The sequence below is a fragment of the Salvelinus namaycush genome, chromosome 23 (genome assembly GCF_016432855.1).
Source record: "Salvelinus namaycush isolate Seneca chromosome 23, SaNama_1.0, whole genome shotgun sequence".
Taxonomy (NCBI): Eukaryota; Metazoa; Chordata; class Actinopteri; order Salmoniformes; family Salmonidae; genus Salvelinus; species Salvelinus namaycush.
Genome location: NC_052329.1, coordinates 30,843,184 through 30,861,990, shown reverse-complemented (window position 1 = coordinate 30,861,990; position 18,807 = coordinate 30,843,184). Strand labels below are relative to the sequence as shown.

The 18,807-nt window shown below is 43.0% G+C and overlaps 1 protein-coding gene across 1 annotated transcript in view; it reads left to right on the top strand.

Annotated features, from left to right (window-relative positions):
- Positions 1-18,807, top strand: part of LOC120018300 (PTB-containing, cubilin and LRP1-interacting protein-like) — a 43,361-nt gene that overhangs the window by 10,851 nt on the left and 13,703 nt on the right. Inside the window, exon 2 of the mRNA XM_038961429.1 lies at positions 4,567-4,713. Within this exon, the coding sequence (XP_038817357.1) occupies positions 4,567-4,713 (147 nt within the window). The remainder of the gene's footprint in view (positions 1-4,566; positions 4,714-18,807) is intronic.

Below are 18,807 nucleotides of genomic sequence, written 5' to 3'. Positions count from 1 at the left end.
AATAAATAATTATGTGACAGGTGAAATGAAGAACGCAATCTTCTTTCCTAACGTATTGCACAAGTTGACTGCAGGTATTTACTTAAAAAGTAGCTACTACACTTCAAAGAAATAGTTTCAATAGTATTGACGGCATTGGAAAACAATCCCGTGGCTGTTTCCAAATATCCCGGGAAACGGTATATACGGTATACCGCCCAAGCCTATGTATAACCCCTGTAATCAGTGTCTCTGCCGTGTCAGTGGGTTGTTGTACTGTGGCTTACGCTATGATTGACCTGAGAGCCTGTCTACTCCAGCAGAAAATCTCCCTGAGGGCTGGGAGTGTACCGTACCATCTGTTACCTGTAAACTATAGACACATAATCATGCAGTCAACGCACACACACGTACGTGCACACACATGCTCGTGCGTACAGACACATATCATAGTTGACACACGCACACACACACACACACACACACACACACACACTCTCTCTAGAGGCCATCTAGGCCAACCTGAACACTTATTAGTGTTTGTCAATGTACATTTTGTCAGTTTCTTTCTACATCAAAACTTTTTATTTTTATTTACACTTAGGCAGCCCGGCCAAGGATTTCAATAGCAGAAAGATCCCTGTACTGTGTCTCCTCTCATCTCCCACAGAGCTATAGAATCCTCCTTCTCTCACAGGCGAATGGTCACTTCTAAATGGTGTAAAATGTCTACTCCCCTCTATTTTCAAATGCTCTCTCCCAATCCATAACATTCAGCCAAAAGTTATTTGGGAAAAGTCACGTGCCTCGCTCACGCGTGAAATGTATACCAGTGTTTACAAGGAAAATGGGCTGTTACTGAGAATGTGGCGTACCTTTTAAAAACACATGTCTAAAGAAGTCAGTGAATGGGCTAGATGAGGACCAGACTGTACAGACAGAGAGAGATAGATGGAGGGAGGGATGGGTAGAGAGAGAGGAGAGAGTATAGAGAGAGAGAGAGATAGATGGAGGGAGGGATGGGTAGAAAGAGAGAAGGAGAGAGTATAGAGAGAGTAGGGAGATAAAGAGAGAGAGAGGGGGGAGAGAGAATGGAGAGAGGTAGAAAAAGAGGGTAGGAGAGTGAGAGAGTAGGGACAAAGAGTTAAAGAAAGATGAGAGAGAGAGACACAGACAGACAACGGAAAAAGAAGGAACAGCACGTCAGAAATCAGCTCAATGTAATTGAAGAATCCATAGACTCTAACCACTTCTGGGATAATTGGAAAACACTAAACAAACAACAACACGAAGAGTGATCTATCCAAAATGGAGATGTATGGGTAAACCACTTCTCCAATCTTTTTGGCTCTATAATAAAGAACAAAGACCAAAAACATATACATGATCAAATACAAATCCTAGAATCAACTATTAAAGACTACCAGAACCCACTGGATTCTCCAATTACCTTGAATGAGCTACAGGACAAAATAAAAACCCTCCAACCCAAAAAGGCATGTGGTGTTGATGGTATCCTTAATGAAATGATCAAATATACAGACAACAAATTCCAATTGGCTATACTAAAACTCTTTAACATCATCCTTAGCTCTGGCATCTTCCCCAATATTTGGAACCAAGGACTGATCACCCCAATCCACAAAAGTGGAGACAAATTTGACCCCAATAACTACCGTGGGATATGCGTCAACAGCAACCTTGGGAAAATCCTCTGCATTATCATTAACAGCAGACTTGTACATTTCCAGACCATGTATTCACCCTGCACACCCTAATTGACAACCAAACAAACCAAAACAAAGGCAAAGTCTTCTCATGCTTTGTTGATTTCAAAAAAGCCTTAGACTCAATTTGGCATGAGGGTCTGGTATACAAATTGATGGAAAGTGGAGTTGTGGGTAAAACATACGACATTATAAAATCCATGTACACAAACAAGTGTGCGGTTAAAATAGGCAAAAAACACACATTTCTTCCCAAAGGGCCATGGGGTGAGACAGGGATGCAGCTTAAGCCCCACCCTCTTCTACATATATATCAACGAATTGGCGCGGGCACTAAAAAAGTCTAAAAAAGTCTGCAGCACCCGGCCTCACCCTACTAGAATCTGAAGTCAAATGTCTACTGTTTGCTGATGATCTGGTGCTTCTGTCATCAATCAAGGAGGGCCTACAGCAGCACCTAGATATTCTGCACAGATTCTGCCAGACCTGGGCCCTGACAGTAAATCTCAGTAAGACCAAAATAATGGTGTTCCAAAAAAGGTCCAGTCGCCAGGACCACAAATACAAATTCCATCTAGACACCATTGCCCTAGAGCACACAAAAAACGATATATACCTTGGCCTAAACATCAGCGCCACAGGTAACTTCCACAAAGCTGTGAACGATCTGAGAGACAAGGCAAGAAGGGCATTCTATGCCATCAAAAGGAACATAAAATTCAACATATCAATTAGGATCTGGCTAAAAATACCTGAATCAGTCATATAACCCATTGCCCTTTATGGTTGTGAGGTCTGGGGTCCGCTCACCAACCAAGATTTCACAAAATGGGACAAACACCAAATTGAGACTGCATGCACAATTCTGCAAAAATATCCTCCGTGTACAATGTAGAACACCAAATAATGCATGCAGAGCAGAATTAGGCCGATACCCACTAATTATCAAAATCCAGAAAAGAGCCGTTAAATTCTACAACCACCTAAAAGGAAGTGATTCCCAAACCTTCCATAACAAAGCCATCACCTACAGAGAGATGAACCTGGAGAAGACTCCCCTAAGCAAGCTGGTCCTGGGGCTCTGTTCACAAACACACCACACAGAGCCCCAGGACAGCAGCACAATTAGACCCAACCAAATCATGAGAAAACAAAAAGATAATTACTTGACACATTGGAATGAATTAACAAAAAAACTGAGCAAACTAGAATGCTATTTGGCCCTAAACAGAGAGTACATAGTGGCAGATTACCTGACCACTGTGACTGACCCAAACTTAAGGAATGCTTTGACTATGTACAGACTCAGTGAGCATAACCTTGCTATTGAGAAAGGCCACCATAGGCAGACATGGCTCTCAAGAGAAGACAGGCTATGTGCACACTGCCCACAAAATGAGGTGGAAACTGAGCTGCACTTCCTGACCTCCTGCTCAATGTATGACCATATTTGAGACACATATTTCCCTCAGATTACACAGATCCACAAAGAATTCGAAAACAAACCCAATTTTGATTAACTCCCATATCTACTGGGTGAAATACCACAGTGTGCCATCACAGCAGCAAGACTTGTGACCTGTTGCCACAAGAAAAGGGCAACCAGTGAAGAACAAACACCATTGTAAATACAACTCATATTTATGCTTATTTATTTTCCCTTGTGTACTTTAACCATTTGTACATTGTTACAACACTATATATACATAATATGACATTTGTAATGTCTTTATTGTTTTGAAACATCTGTATGTGTAATGTTTACTGTTAATTTTGATTGTTTATTTCACTTTTGTATATTATCTACCTCACTTGCTTAGGCAATGTTAACACATGTTTCCCATGCCAATAAAGCCCCTTGAATTGAATTGAATTGAGAGAGAACAACCAGTATTGGGGATCAATGTCTATTCCTTAGATCCAGAATCAGAAACTCCTCCTCCTCATCCCCAACCCAAATAGAATCAATCATATTTGTAACTCCTTGAGGCAATTTTTTAATCCAGAGGAATAATAAAATAATGAAAATGCAGTGAAAATATTATGAATAGAATTCCAGTTTTATTCCGCACGGTGCCTTGAGAGCCCCCCCCCACCCTCCAATCCGGGCTGACCACAGGAATGTGGAGCACTGTCAGGAAGCCATAAAGTGCTGACGCGGAGGTCAGCGAGCGTTCACACACGTGGCTTTAGTTTCAAAACTGTGCCTCTCCTCTTCTTCTCTTTTAGTCTCTTCTTATTTTCTCCTGTTTTTCTCTCCTCATCATCTTTCCTCCTTGTCTCGTTTCTGTCAAACCTCATCTTCTCTCCTCTCTTCTCCCACAGGTGGAGTTTGGGTTGTATGATGGAGATGTAGTGGGGTCTTGTAGGAGGATGAGTAGTAACTGTGGCACTTCCGGTGCTTGGTTTTAGATGGCCTGTCACAGTGGCTTTACTCTGGTTTGGGGTGACAGTCCCCCTTCTCTTGTTCTTCAGCTGAAATGTGGACAGCAGATGAGGGACCTTCTCGCTCTCTCTCTATATATGTGAAGTGTCCGTCAGAACAGGAGATGAGAGCCACGCCGCCTCGTCCCAAACTGGAATCTGGGGTTTTGTAAGGCCGACCAGAACCACATGTTCACTCTGGTCTCCCACCTACAGAGCAGGGAATGGGATTGTGGAATTTCTGGGTTTCCTTGAAAAAGCCTAACAAAACCGAGCAGGCTAATTAAATCATGACTCGCACAATTTCATCAGAATAGAACGTACTAGGAATGTGGGAACTAAGAATGTTGTGGGTGGGTGGGTGGGTTGGATGGATGGGCATATTTAATTATTTCTTGATTGGTTGATTGATTGACCATGACGTTATCTCCCTCAGCACTTCCAGACGATGCTGAAGACCAAGCTGAACGTGCTGACACTGAGGAAGGAGCCATTGCCCACGGTGATATTCCACGAGCCGGAGGCCATCGAGTTGTGCTCTACCACGCCACTCATGAAGAAAAACACCCATAATGGCTACAAGGTACACACACACACACACACACACACATGGTTATGTGTGTTTCATTGGTGTGTATCACTGTTAAGAACAATGGGCTTGTGTTAGAACCGTAATCCTGGCACGTATCGTAGGTGTGTGTTATGGGCACGTGTCTTCTATCAATGTTGTGTGTGTGTTTGCCTAGCTGTGATTACTGTCTAATTTAGATCTTTATCCTGCGTGCTGCCTGAGTCAAAGTCTATTCTCTGTGTTCAACCTAAAACAAACAGAAACAGGCCTGCAGGTTGAAAAAACAGGTGAGACACGCTCTATTATTACAGACAACACTTCCCTGTGTGTGTGTGTGTGTGTGTGTGTGTGTGTGTTCCCCCCAGCAGGGGGAACCCAGGAGACTGGGGAAGGGGCACAGGGTGTTATGTTGGTTGTAACTAAGGCAACTTAGTTGTGTGTGGGTGAGATGGTGGAAGATGTTTGGCAGGCTTGTTAAGGCTTTCACATCAGCTCATTTGGACAAGGCTTTGAATATAAATACACACCAATCCACTGGCTCACTTATGATCTATAACTCATTAAATCACAACCCACAGAACACAGACAGCCAAAAGACAACTTGACATTTCACAATGGACAATGAAGCTCTATTCTATTTGAGTGACCAGCTATGCTATGTGCTAGTAGAAAGATTAAGAGGGGTGCACATGGAGATCACATGGCTGACTGATTAGAAGAGCAGACACTATTTAGTGCAGAGGTGCTGATCTCTGTCGGGACACGACTTGTTCCAGAACACCTGTGAAAATGTTCCGCTGAAACCCAACCAGCCATCCTTTATAACTCTCTGGCAGTAGAGAAGGGAACAGTGGGGCTTTTGGTCTTTGGGTCTGGGGCTCAGCACAGCCAATGGGAAACTGACAGTCTCCATCCCAAATTGCACCCTGTTTATTATATATTGCACTACTTTTGAGGCTTTGGTCAAAAGTAGTGCACTATAAAGGGAACAGGGTGCTATTTGGGACTCACATACTGACTGGGGTTTTGGTCTCTAGCTTGTGTTGCAGTGGCAGGCTAGCCTAGCCCTGGGTGTATGTGCATGCCTGTATTTTTTCCAGACATCTGTCCTCTGCTGAATTGTGAGGTTGAAGCTGATTAGTTGAAGCTCCTCAGTGGACCTCTCTATCCAGTGTGAACTAGTAACGTCTGAAATCTGCCTGTATACTACGTCTGTAGTATACACACATGCATGCACACACACAGTCCCCCTTTTTTTCCCTCTCGCCTCAGACGTTGCTCCTTTCAAGGTAGCTGTGAGAGAGCTTGGTTTAGTTGCCATGGATACCACTACATCTATTTATCGGAGAATGCCAGCTACAAAATATTTTTAACTTTTTTTTTACTTACTCACCCTGACTCTGTGCTTTTCCAGGGCTTTCAGTTTGAATAGGAAAGCAGAGGAGAGGAGAGGTGATTTCCACAGCTACAGAAGTAGGCTTTTTAGAGGGGAGGGGATTTGAATTCTAACAGTTGCATTGGATGTGTGTAAGTGTGTGTGTATGCAGTCTGGTGCACACTTGTGTGCTCACTGTGTTTGTGCATATTTGGTTATTTCAGCATTGAGTGTGTGCGTTTATATGTGTTTCAGCATGAACGTGTGTTTCAGCATGACAGTCAGCCAGTCAGTCAGTCAGTGTGTGAGATAGCTGGTCTGTCAGCGATTGCTCCAGGTTTCCCCCTCCGCTCTACCCCCTCCAAATACCCCCCCCTCTTGTTTATTTTGAGATAGAGAGAAACAGTTAATAATATATATTTTTAAATCGATAGTTATATTTTTCAGCACTTTTATTTCCATGACTGATCAAAACTTATTTTCTCATGTCTCTCTCTTGTCCCTCTGCAGAAGACATATGGTGAGCAATATGTTTGGAACATTGAAACGAAATACAATCACAGTATCGAATTGCAATAAATATAGAATTGTGAGAATCGCAATACGTATCATATTGACACCTAAGTATTGTGATAATATCGTATCGCGAGGTCCCTGGCAATTCCCAGCACTAGCAACCACCCACCCACCCACCTATCCCAACCCAACCACTGCTGTCACCCTGCCAATGCTAACGGCTGCTGGGATGAAAAGCTATTTCTCACTGTTCCCCTCTCTCCTCCCCCAACCCACAGCCTCTGTCTAACTGGAGACTCTCAGTGTGTTTGAAGGGATCAGTTTGAGCAAGATGAGGCACAAAATTGCTAATCTTGATCACACAGGCCTAGTTATTTTGGCCTGAGGTAATTTGTAGATCAGTGATTCTGCACAGACACTGCCCTGCTCTCTGCTCTCCCAACCCCAGAGCCTTGGATAGGAATAAACAATATGGAGAATCTTCATCCTAGCCTGTCATGGGCGCAAGGTGAAGTTAATACCATATTGCTCATACCTGTACAATCGTCTCAGATCTCAACAAGTGCCTAGGGTGGTATGGGGTTGATTTGGGATTGGGCCTCTCTTTGCCCTACCCTGCTCTCTCTACAACCCAGATCCCAATCTCTGCCATGGAGTCCATAGCTGTGGTCAACACGCGTTCCAACCACGTTCCAACCACTCCCTCGTCACTCAGTCAACACTGGTAGGAACCACCTTGACTCAGAGCTGCTGCAGAGGGGTATTAGTCTCTTACTTACCTTCAGAGAGGAATCTAAGCTTTCACACTCTGTGTGTATGTGTGTGTGTGCGCGCTTTGTGGCTCTGAGATCTACTGCTCCTCCAGGTAATGAAGCAGGGAGAGGAAAAGGAAAGCTCCTTATTTCAGTGTGCTTCTGAAAAAAGATGCTGCAGCTTGGGAGGGAGCTGAGTTTTCCATTCGGTGTTCCCAGTTTTGAGACAGAACACTGACTAACCAAACAAAGAACCATACAAGCACCCTCTGTGAGTGTGGGTGACTTGGATATGATCCAGAAAGCGAGAGCTAATCGCCTGGCATATCCTTGATTATATAACGATATGGCTGCGGAGGGCAGCAGTGGCACAGTGTTTCCATGGAGACAAAGCTGAGGCCACGTGTGCTCTAAGGATCTGGGTACTCTGCTGCTCGCCATCTAAAAGCTTCAGCATCAGTGTTCACTCCACTGTTTCCGCTAGCATTATATTGCCCTCCCTCTCTCTACCTTGGGAACTTGTTTAATTGGTGTTTTTGCCGACTTTGGTTAAAGACGCCCTGGAAAACACTGGTTCCCAGTCGCAGTGTGGTCTCTCTGACAGGATGGCATCTGTTACACCACCAGACCTTTCATCAGGCCCTCTTATCTACCCTCTACTTGTCTCAGCCTTACTGAACAGACAGTTGATCTTAAGACTTATTTAAAAAAACGACTTTTTCTAAACATTTAGCATTCTCTCAGTGGCATATACTAATGGATGCCAAGGTTAAGCCAAAAAAGTGATATATTTCATCTGTGTTTCATCATTTTCCTTAAATTTGCAAGTGGCTGAATGTATCTCACGGGAGAAAGCATCCGAGCGAGCGAAACAGCGCTCCTCTGTGTCTGTATGTGTAGCCCATGTATCTGATGCTGTCTGGCCAAAAAGAGTATGACATTGTTGCCGCCCGTAGCATTGAATTCAATAGCAACGGAAGCCAGCGAGCATTTGGCTAGCTACCTAGCTAAAATCTTCCCTTTCCTAAGTAAGCCTTGGATTTAGGGATTTGGACTTGTGGTTTTACTTAATTCTCCGTACTCACCAATGATTACAATGCTGATTCTGATCCAACCATTAATTAATACAGAGGATGGAAGTTCAATATGTAGCTAGATGTAGTAGGCTAATGTTAATTAGTTGGCTCATCGTTGCCAATGAAAGGAAGTCAGGTAGCATAGTCTTGGACAACAAAAACAAAACATGTTTTCTCTATGGCGTTCCTCTACATGTAGGTGAGGCAACATGATTTTCTACACCCACACACACACACACACACACACACACACACACACACACACACACACACACACACACACACACACACACACACACACACACACACACACACACACAAATCAGTATCATGGACAGCCACATGATATTTAGCTTACGTTGATTGAACTAGGCCTAAAATGGTTTGTTTTTGGTAAGTTGTCACTGTATTAGACTAAGCGCAGGCAGCTCCTGTTTTCTTTCCGACTTGGGGTAACTCACCGTGGTTCTAAATCAAATGTGGGAAACATTAACTTGCTTGGCCATGCTGTAGGTCATGCAACTGTTTGTCACATGTAATGTGCTTTGTGGACTTCACCGGACAGCTGTGCTTTCCGGTTATGTGATGAAACAAAGATGTGGTTCAATTTATTCTGCCATTGCGTGACTGTCGTCTTGTTGTCTCTGCCTTATATACCATTGTGGCGTATGAACGGGTTATAGAGCAAACAACATAATTATCACAACACATAGGTTGTAATATGGCTTCTTTTCCTCAGTGATTTTACCCACGCACCACCACTACTGCATTCTCTTATTTGTTTTATGTTAACCTCCCTAGTTGGTCTTATCGTGGTCTGTCAAGTGAAAGACTGATTACCCCTGCCCCTGTGAACTCATATCCCTTCAACCCAACAAACAACCAGATCTGCTTAAACCTCAAGGTTATATTTAGATTTATATATACACTGCTCAAAAAAATAAAGGGAACACTTAAACAACACAATGTAACTCCAAGTCAATCACACTTCTGTGAAATCAAACTGTTCACTTAGGAAGCAACACTGATTGACAATACATTTCACATGCTGTTGTGCAAATGGAATAGACAAAAGGTGGAAATTATAGGCAATTAGCAAGACACCCCCAATAAAGGAGTGGTTCTGCAGGTGGTGACCACAGACCACTTCTCAGTTCCTATGCTTCCTGGCTGATGTTTTGACCTCCAGCAGGCCACAAATGTGCATGTGTCTGCTCAAACTCTTTTGTCTATTCCATTTGCACAACAGCATGTGAAATTTATTGTCAATCAGTGTTGCTTCCTAAGTGGACAGTTTGATTTCACAGAAGTGTGATTGACTTGGAGTTACATTGTGTTGTTTAAGTGTTCTCTTTATTTTTTTGAGCAGTGTATATACATTTGTAGAACGCTGAACAAAAATATAAACGCAACATGTAAAGTGTTGGTCCCATGTTTCATGAGCTGAAATAAAGATAAGATCCCAGGAATGTTCCACATTCCAGCTTATTTCGCTCCAATTTTGTGCACACATTGGTTTATGTCCCTGTTAGTGAGCCTTTCTCCTTTGCAAGATAATCCATCCACCTGACAGGTGTGGCATATCAAGAAACTGATTAAACAGCATGATCATTACACAGGTGCACCTTGTGCTGGGCACCATAAAAGGCCACTCTAAAATGTGCAGTTTTATCACACAACACTGCCACTGATGTATCAAGTTTTGAGGGACCGTGAAATTGGTATGCTGACTGCAGGAATGTCCATCAGAGCTGTTGCCAGAGAATTGAATTTTCATTTCTCTACCATAAGCTGCCTCCAATGTCGTTTTAGAGAATTTGGCAGTACGTACAACCGGCCTCACAACCACAGACTATGTGTATGGCGTTGTGTGGGCGAGCGGTTTGCTGACGTTAACGTTGTGAACAGAGTGCCCCATGGTGGTGGTGGTGTTATGGTATGGGCAGGCATAAGCTACGGAAAATGAACACAATTGCATTTTATCGATGGCAAATGGAGATACCGTGACGAGATCCTGAGGCCCATTGTCGTGCCATTCATCCGCCGCCATCACCTCATGTTTCAGCATGATAATCCACAGCCCCATGTCGCAAGGATCTGTACACACTTCCTGGAAGATGAAAATGTCCCAGTTCTTCCATGGCCTGCATACTCACCAGACATGTCACCCATTGAGCATGTTTGGGATGCTCTGGATTGACGGGTACGACCACGTGTTCCAGTTCGCGCCAATATCCAGCAACTTCGCACAGCCATTGAACAGGAGTGGGAAAACAGGCCACAATCAACAGCCTGATCAACTCTATGAGAAGGATATGTTGTGCTGCATGAGGCAAATGGTGATCACACCTGATACTGACTGGTTTTCTGATCCATGCTCCTACCTTTTTTTATGGTATCTGTGACCAGCATATCTGTATTCCCAGTCATGTGAAATCCATATATTAGGGCCTAATGAATTTAATTAAATTGACTGATTTCCTTAAATGAACTGTAACTGAGTAAAATCTTTGAAATTGTTGCATGTTGTGTTTATATTTTTGTTCAGTATACATTTGAATTGATTTAGTTTTGTGTAACGTTGGTCATTTTACTCTGACCAATTGGTTTCATGGACACTTAAAAAGTTTGAGAGCACATCTTCCCTGGAGTCTTTGGTTTGCTTGAGAGGATACTGGCATTCTGTTTGCAGACCCAGGGAAGGGTAGGAGTATTATTGTCTGTTTTCAGTTGTTTTGGAGAACAGGGATTTCATAACCATCTGGGTCAGTCGGGAGCTGTGCACTATGTGTGACAGAATCCCTCGAGCTCTTGGAAATTCTTCTCTGGTCCCAGTCCTGTCTCTGTATATTACATTAGCTCTATTTCACTGTGTGATTCTAAGGAAAAACACTCAAGCCAGATTTTCAAGCTTTGTAGTATGTGTGTGTGTTTGACAGATAGGGAGAGAGTAAAAACAAGAGAGAAGCGAGTGTGAGATCATAGATTATGTGTCTGTCAGTGATGCTTTTGTCTCGCTTTGTACTTTGTATTCTAATGTGTGTGAGATGATGTGTGTGTTACTGGTGTCTCTTTGTATTCTAATGTAAGTGTGCGAGATGGTGTGTGTGTGTGTGTATGTGTTTGTGTAAGTGTTTGTGTAAGGCAGATGTCTGCTTTAAATTAACTACTTTCTCTTGACGCTGACAATCTCAGCCAGGGCTTTCCTCAGATTGGTCCCTTTGATATCAAATTCACTCTAGTTTGCTTTGTGTGCCTGATTTAAAGGGATACTTATGGATTTTATCTACTTCCCCAGAGTCAGATGAACTTGTGGATACCATTTTTATGTCTCCAGTATGAAGGAAGTTAGAAGTAGTTTCGCCAGACAATGCTATCTAGCGTCAGTGCAATGACTGGAAGTCTATGGTATGCTAGCAGATACCATAGACTTCCAGTCATTGCGCTAACGCTAGTTAGCAACTTCCTTCAAACTGCATGTAGAGACATAAAAATGGTATCCACGAGTTCACCTGACTCTGGGGAATTAGATTAATGGCCTCATTGTCAAAATCCCAAAATATCCCTTTAATAAACCAATAGAAAAGTCCCATAACGTTCAAACCGGCCTATTTGGCACTCCAGGCAGACTCAAGCAAACGATCAAAGTATCTGTGAACCCAAGTCTGAACCCAAGTCTGTTTTTCCTCAACATCTCTCTTCCTGTCTCTGCTTGCATTACACAACATCACTTAACTTAATTTTAGAGAAGTGTTAGAACAAAGCACTTCTGTATTTTCGTCTTTGAAAAGAACAATGAAAATGTTGAATAGGAGAGGGGGATATAAAAACAGGAGATGTTGAAGGGCGAGTGCAGTACAACAAGCAGTTTTAGAGACAGATAGTGGATAGAATCTCACAGAAAACATCTGGTCTGGTGGCAGGAATGCTGTGGGGTTCTGGGAGTGTGAAGGACCCCATTGTGGGTGTTGAGGTGGCTCTGTGGACTCACTGGGATGTAGCCTACAGCGTCTGTTTTGTCTACACACATACACAAACCCGTTCCCAGTCTCCCGCCCACACACAAACACATACAAACAAACAGGTATTGTTCTTCAACACAAGCCAGCAAGCACATACTTAAAGACGGTACTTTGGCGACTAGTAAGTATTTTTTCAACCTCCTGCTTTGGGCTGGACGTGTCCATGTGTAGTTCATACATGCATAATCTATGAGCAGAATTACTTACCTCAATTAGCTAGCCACGAAATCCCTATTTTGAAAACAATTGTTTTCTGAAAGCTGTGCGGATCCATTTTCCCTACATTTACCAGGGGGGTAGCCCCCCAGTGGGCTAGCCCCCAGCAATTTGAGTTTCAGCCAATGAGCTTCAGCACCTCACCATTTGAGTGACAACTAGCAAGACGCACTCACAGTAGAGCGAGATAGCAATGACGTGGTGCACATATCTGCACATTTGTGATGTAAGTCGCAATTTTCAGGGACCACTTTTGGCTCGTGGAGCTACTTTCAGAACTACTGTCTAAAAAGTATACAAAAGCACCGGAGAATATCTTTAAACAAACTCCCACACTTTGCCGTGCAGCTCTGTCCTGAGCCAGCTGTACTGGGCTGATTCAATAAGCAGAGAAGAATGTTAACAACCGCCTCAGGATTGCAGAATTCTCAAGGAGTTATTTGGTAGTAATGTTATGTTAGGGGAGGCCTACAGAGAGGGACCTCAGTAGAGACAATGGGAAAATACCAAATACCCACCTATTCCTTAAATGCAGTGCCTTTGGAAAGTATTCAGCCTAGAGGTCGACCCATTATGATTTTTCAATACCGATACCAATTATTGGAGGACCAAAAAATACCGATGAATCGGTATTGACTTTTTTTGGTCCTCCAAAAATCAATATATATATATATATATATATATATATTTGTAATAATGACAATTACAACAATACTGAATGAACAATGAACACTTTTATTTTAACTTAATATAATACATAAATAAAATCTATTTAGTCTCAAATAAATTATGAAACATGCTCAATTTAGTTAAAAAAATGCAAAAACACAGTTTTGGAGAAGAAAGTAAAAGTGCAATATGTGCCATGTAAAAAAGCTAACGTTTAAGTTCCTTGCTCAGAACATGAGAACATATGAAAGTTGGTGGTTCAATATTCCCAGTTATTCAATATTCCCAGTTAAGAAGTTTTCGGTTGTAGTTATTATAGGAATTATGACGCGTTGACTATTTCTCTCTATACCATTTGTATTTCATATACCTTTGACTATTGGATGTTCTAATAGGCACTTTAGTATTGCCAGCCTAATCTCAGGAGTTGATAGGCTTGAAGTCATAAACAGCGCTGTGTGTCAAGCATTGCTAAGAGCTGCTGGCAAACGCAGTAAAGTTTTAATGAATGCTTACGAGCCTGCTGCCGCCTACCACCGCTCAGTCAGACTGCTCTATCAAATATCAAATCATAGACCTAATTATAATATAATAAACACAGAAATATGAGCCTTAGGTCATTAATATGGTCAAACCCGGGAACTATAATTTCGAAAACACAATGTTTATTCTTTCAGTGAAATACAGAACCGTTCTGTATTTTATCGAACGGGTGGCAACCTTAAGTCTAAATATTGCTGTTACATTGCACAACTTTCAATGTTATGTCATAACTATGTAAAATTCTGGCAAATTAGTTCGCAACGAGCCAGGCGGCCCAAACTGTTGCATATACCCTGACTCTGCGTGCAATGAACGCAAGAGAAGTGACACAATTTTCCTAGTTAATATTGCCTGCTAACATTAATTTCTTTTAACTAAATATGCAGGTAAAAAAATATATACTTCTGTTGATTGATTTTAAGAAAGACATTGATGTTTATGGTTAGGTACATTTGTGCAACGATTGTGCTTTTTTCGCGAATGCGCTTTTGTTAAGTCAACCCCCGTTTGGCGAAGTAGGTTGTGATTCGATGATAAATTAACAGGCAGCGCATTGATTATATGCAATGCAGGACAAGCTAGTTAACCTAGTAATATCATCAACCATGTGTAGTTAACTAGTGATTATGTGAAGATTGATTGTTTTTTTATAAGATAAGTTTAATTCTAGCTAGCAACTTGTCTTGGCTCCTTGCAGCCACAAGGTCCTTTTGATGCTGCACTTGCATAACAGGTGGTCAGCCTGCCACGTAGTTTCCTCGTGGAATGCAATTTAACCGGCCATAATTGGCGTCCAAAAATGCCGATTACCGATTGTTATGAAAACTTGAAATCGGCCCTAATTAATCGGCCATTCCGATTAATCGGTCGACCTCTAATTCAGACCCCTTGACTTTTCCCACATTTTGTTAGGTTACAGCCTTATTCTAGAATAGATTTTTTTTAACTCATCAAATCTACTCACAATACCCACAATGACAAAGCAAAAACAGTTTTTAGAAATGTTTGCTAATTTATAAAAAAAGAAAAAAAATGAAATATCACATATACATAAGTACATACAGTAAGTATCAGTACTTTGTTGAAACACCTTTGGCAGCAGCGAATACAGCCTTGAGTCTTCTTGGGTATGACGCTACAAGCTTTGCACACTGTATTAAGGGAGTTTCTCCGTTCCAGTCATTATTATGAGCCGTCCTCCCCTCAGCAGCCTCCTGTGTTGTCAGTCCTCAGTATGGTATGTGAGTTAGCCTAGATTTGGAATGCATCCAGGCAAAAGTGCACAGTGTTTTTATGAGAAGTGTTCCCAACACAAGTACCTGAACATCACAGTCCGTTCCCAAAACTCCACTTCTCCAGCTGGACTTGTGCCCTTCACTCTTTCTCATCTTATCTCTTTCTCTTCTCATCTCCTCTGTTCTCCTCCCTGATACACAAACCAGCTGTGCGTCTCCATTCAGTAAACAGTCTGGGATAGAGAGGGAGAGAGAGAGAGGGAGATGTACAGAGGAGGGGGGAATGCAGCTGCTGGACGTGTCCTACTGCTTCACACGCACGCATTTGCACACGCACGCATTTGCACGCGCACACGCGCACACACACACACACACACACACACACACACACACACACACACACACACACACACACACACACACACACACACACACACACACACACACACACACACACACACACACACACACACACACAGATAACCACCCCACCCCTTCCACCCCCATTCACTCGACCCACCACCTCCCTCTGACCCACCTCCCACCCCCCACCTACCCTCTGTCTGGGCCGAGAGGAGACTGGAAAGGAGAGGAGAGAAAGAGCCAGGATGTTCCTGTCAGTGTCTGTCTCCCTGTTGGGTTTAGGAAAGCTGATCTACGGATGTTTGCTCTTAACCCCCTGGCCGCTCTTTCTCTCTCTCTCTCTCTCTCTCTCTCTCTCTCTCTCTCTCTCTCTCTCTCTCTCTCTCTCTCTCTCTCTCGCTCTCTTTCTCTCTGCCGCTCGCTCTCTCTCTTTCTCTCTCTGCCTCTCTCTCTCTCTCTCTGCCTCTCTCTCTCTGCCTCTCTCGCTCTCTCTTTCTGCCTCTCTCTCTCTTTGTCCCTCTCTTTCTCTCTACCACCACCTCTTTTCTCCCTCTTTCGGTCCTTCTCACCTCTCGCTGGTCTCTACTATGTGTTAGTCACTCATAATATGCTGTGTTCATGTGATGAGTTAGGTCTTTTTCTGGTGATTCAACAAGAAGAAATGACAAAGATTATTTCACAAATAATAATCTGCACAAACATTCTGTACTCTCTTGGCAGTCATGGTTCAGCTTTGGCTTTTGTAAAGTGTGTGTGTGTGGTCGACGTGCGTGCATGTGTGTGTGTGTGTGTGTGTGTGTGTGTGCGTACGTGCGTGTGTGCATGTACGAGAGACCGGGTGAAAGATACTGAGTAAAAACAAGAAAAAAATGGAGATGGAGAGAGGAAAAGAGAGAGGAGACAGTCTAGAGAGAGTGTGTGAGAGAGACAGAGCGAGAGATAGTATCCTCCATAATCCCAGTGCTGGTAATTGTGGCCACATGTTTATCCACACAAGCTAATGTTTAACCATGTTCTCTCTCTCTCTCTCTCTGAATGTCTGTCTCACAGCACATCTCTCTGCAGGCCTAACCAACTACAGCAAAGTCATGTGTCTTTAGCTAGCAGGAATCATATGTGTATTCAGAACCTAACCTATTCAGAACCTATCAGGCCCCTAAAGGTTAAGGTTAGAATTGGAGTTAGGGCAATGTGATCTTAGATCTGAGCGCCTCTCCCCCCATCTATGGCTTGTCCCACCTGACTCCCCTACCTTGTACAATGCAACCTCTGACTTTCCTACTCTACTATTCTGTACCCCTCGTCAGTCACCCACATGGCTGCTGCCACACTATCGCTCCACATCTCCCTCCTCTCTTCACAGTCCCCTCTTCATATCCATGCTTTAACTCTGTTATAGCCACCAACCCACTGTTCCTGCGCCTCACAGCCTGCCAGTCTGCCTCTCTCTGTCTGTGAGTCTGCTCTGTCTGCATGCCTATCCTTGTGTCAGTCCGTCTGTCTGTATGTGAGTGATCCACTCTGACTCTCTGGCATTCCTCTGCCTCGGGCCCTCAAGGCTTTGGCTTTCCCTGGTCTTTTTTTCTGGTCAATGTGTTCAGAATGTTCAGATGGAACCAATATGCTGCCTTCATCAGGATCAGCGCTTGGCACTGTTAGCAATTAGCTATGGAGGGAAGGCCGGAGGAGGGATGGGAGGCTGGGCTGGGGAAACACATGGGGAGAAATGAGAGGAATCTGCGGAAATTGTGGAGCTATGTAGAGCCCAGGCTGCATGATTTAGGCCCCCTGGCCACCAGTCAGACTGCGAGGCTGCAGCACACAAACGGGGACTGAGATGAGTTATCATCAGCTCGTCAAAGATGACACACACACACACACACACACACACACACACACACACACACACACACACACACACACACACACACACACACACACACACACACACACACACACACACACACACACACACACACACACACACTATACGGCATGCACACACTATACGGCACACACGCTATATGCATGCACAAACACACACACACACACACACACACACAGATCATCATATCATTACACTTGAGGAGGTGTCAATCCCTCTAGCAGACAGACTGACAAGCCCGGACCCCTTGTCTCTGACACCCCCGCTGGGTCGTCACTGAGACACACAGAGAGAGGATTGAGTTGTAAGTCTGTGTGTGTATTTGTGTAAAAAGGTAGAGAATGCAGCCACTGTCTGGCTGTCCATCCGTTCAGCTTGGGCGGAATCCAGACTGTCATACCTTCACACAGACTTTGTACTATTCCGGGATATTCGGTAATAATGGCATTGAACACAAGGGCCACTATTTTCAAACCCCCCTGAGCCTCTGTAATCCAGAGGTTAGCAATGCTAACAAGAACATGTAAAATCCCACAGAGAATGCTAACTAAATGCTAACAAGCGCATTGCGAACATTTTATACAGTCTCTGACTCAAACTATTTGCAGGACAGACGTGCCAGCTCATAAAGTTATACAAGTAACTGAAAAATGCTACTTACAGTTTGCTGCACGCACAAAACTAATATTAGACAGCAAGGCTCTTGATCCAGGAGGTAATTATCTGCTGTTACTAAGCAAAGATTGATTTTGGAAGAAGCTAACCACCTAGATATAGTAGCTACTAAATTAGTAAACCAAATGCACAACTGCAGAGCATTTAGCACATTTTAGACATTTAATTTACAGTTTTTTTCAATTGTTTAAGCACAATTTTGAAAACAGGGCCCGGTTTGTCAAAACACTACACACAATTAGCACAACCCTACACCAAAGTAGCACAACACTTCAGATCATTTGCAAAATGGAACAGTTTTGTCAAAACTATACACGACTTCATAAAAATAATATTTTGTTACCATACGAAACACACACATTTCATATGACTTCAATCTTTTTGAACCAGTTACACACTGCTGTTGCTAACCTAAAACACTTTTAGCAAGTCTAATTGTCAGTGATTAGAGTAGTGTAAATGAAGTACACAGAGAAAGTGCAACTATACAAACACTACACAAGACCAACGCTGCAGACTGAGGAAAATATCATTTATTTCTCTCCATATACCCAAATCAGTCAACATGTCAACATGGAGAATCACAACAAAACATGTCCCAGTTTTCATGCTACTACAGTAGTGTGCATAACACTGTTAGCTCAGCAAACAACAGACAAACTTAAAATACTGTATCCAGTACAGGTTACAATTACAGTAAATAACAACAACAACAAACATGAAAAAAACTGACAATATTGTACAGAAAATACTACAGTAAACATACTATACATTATCTC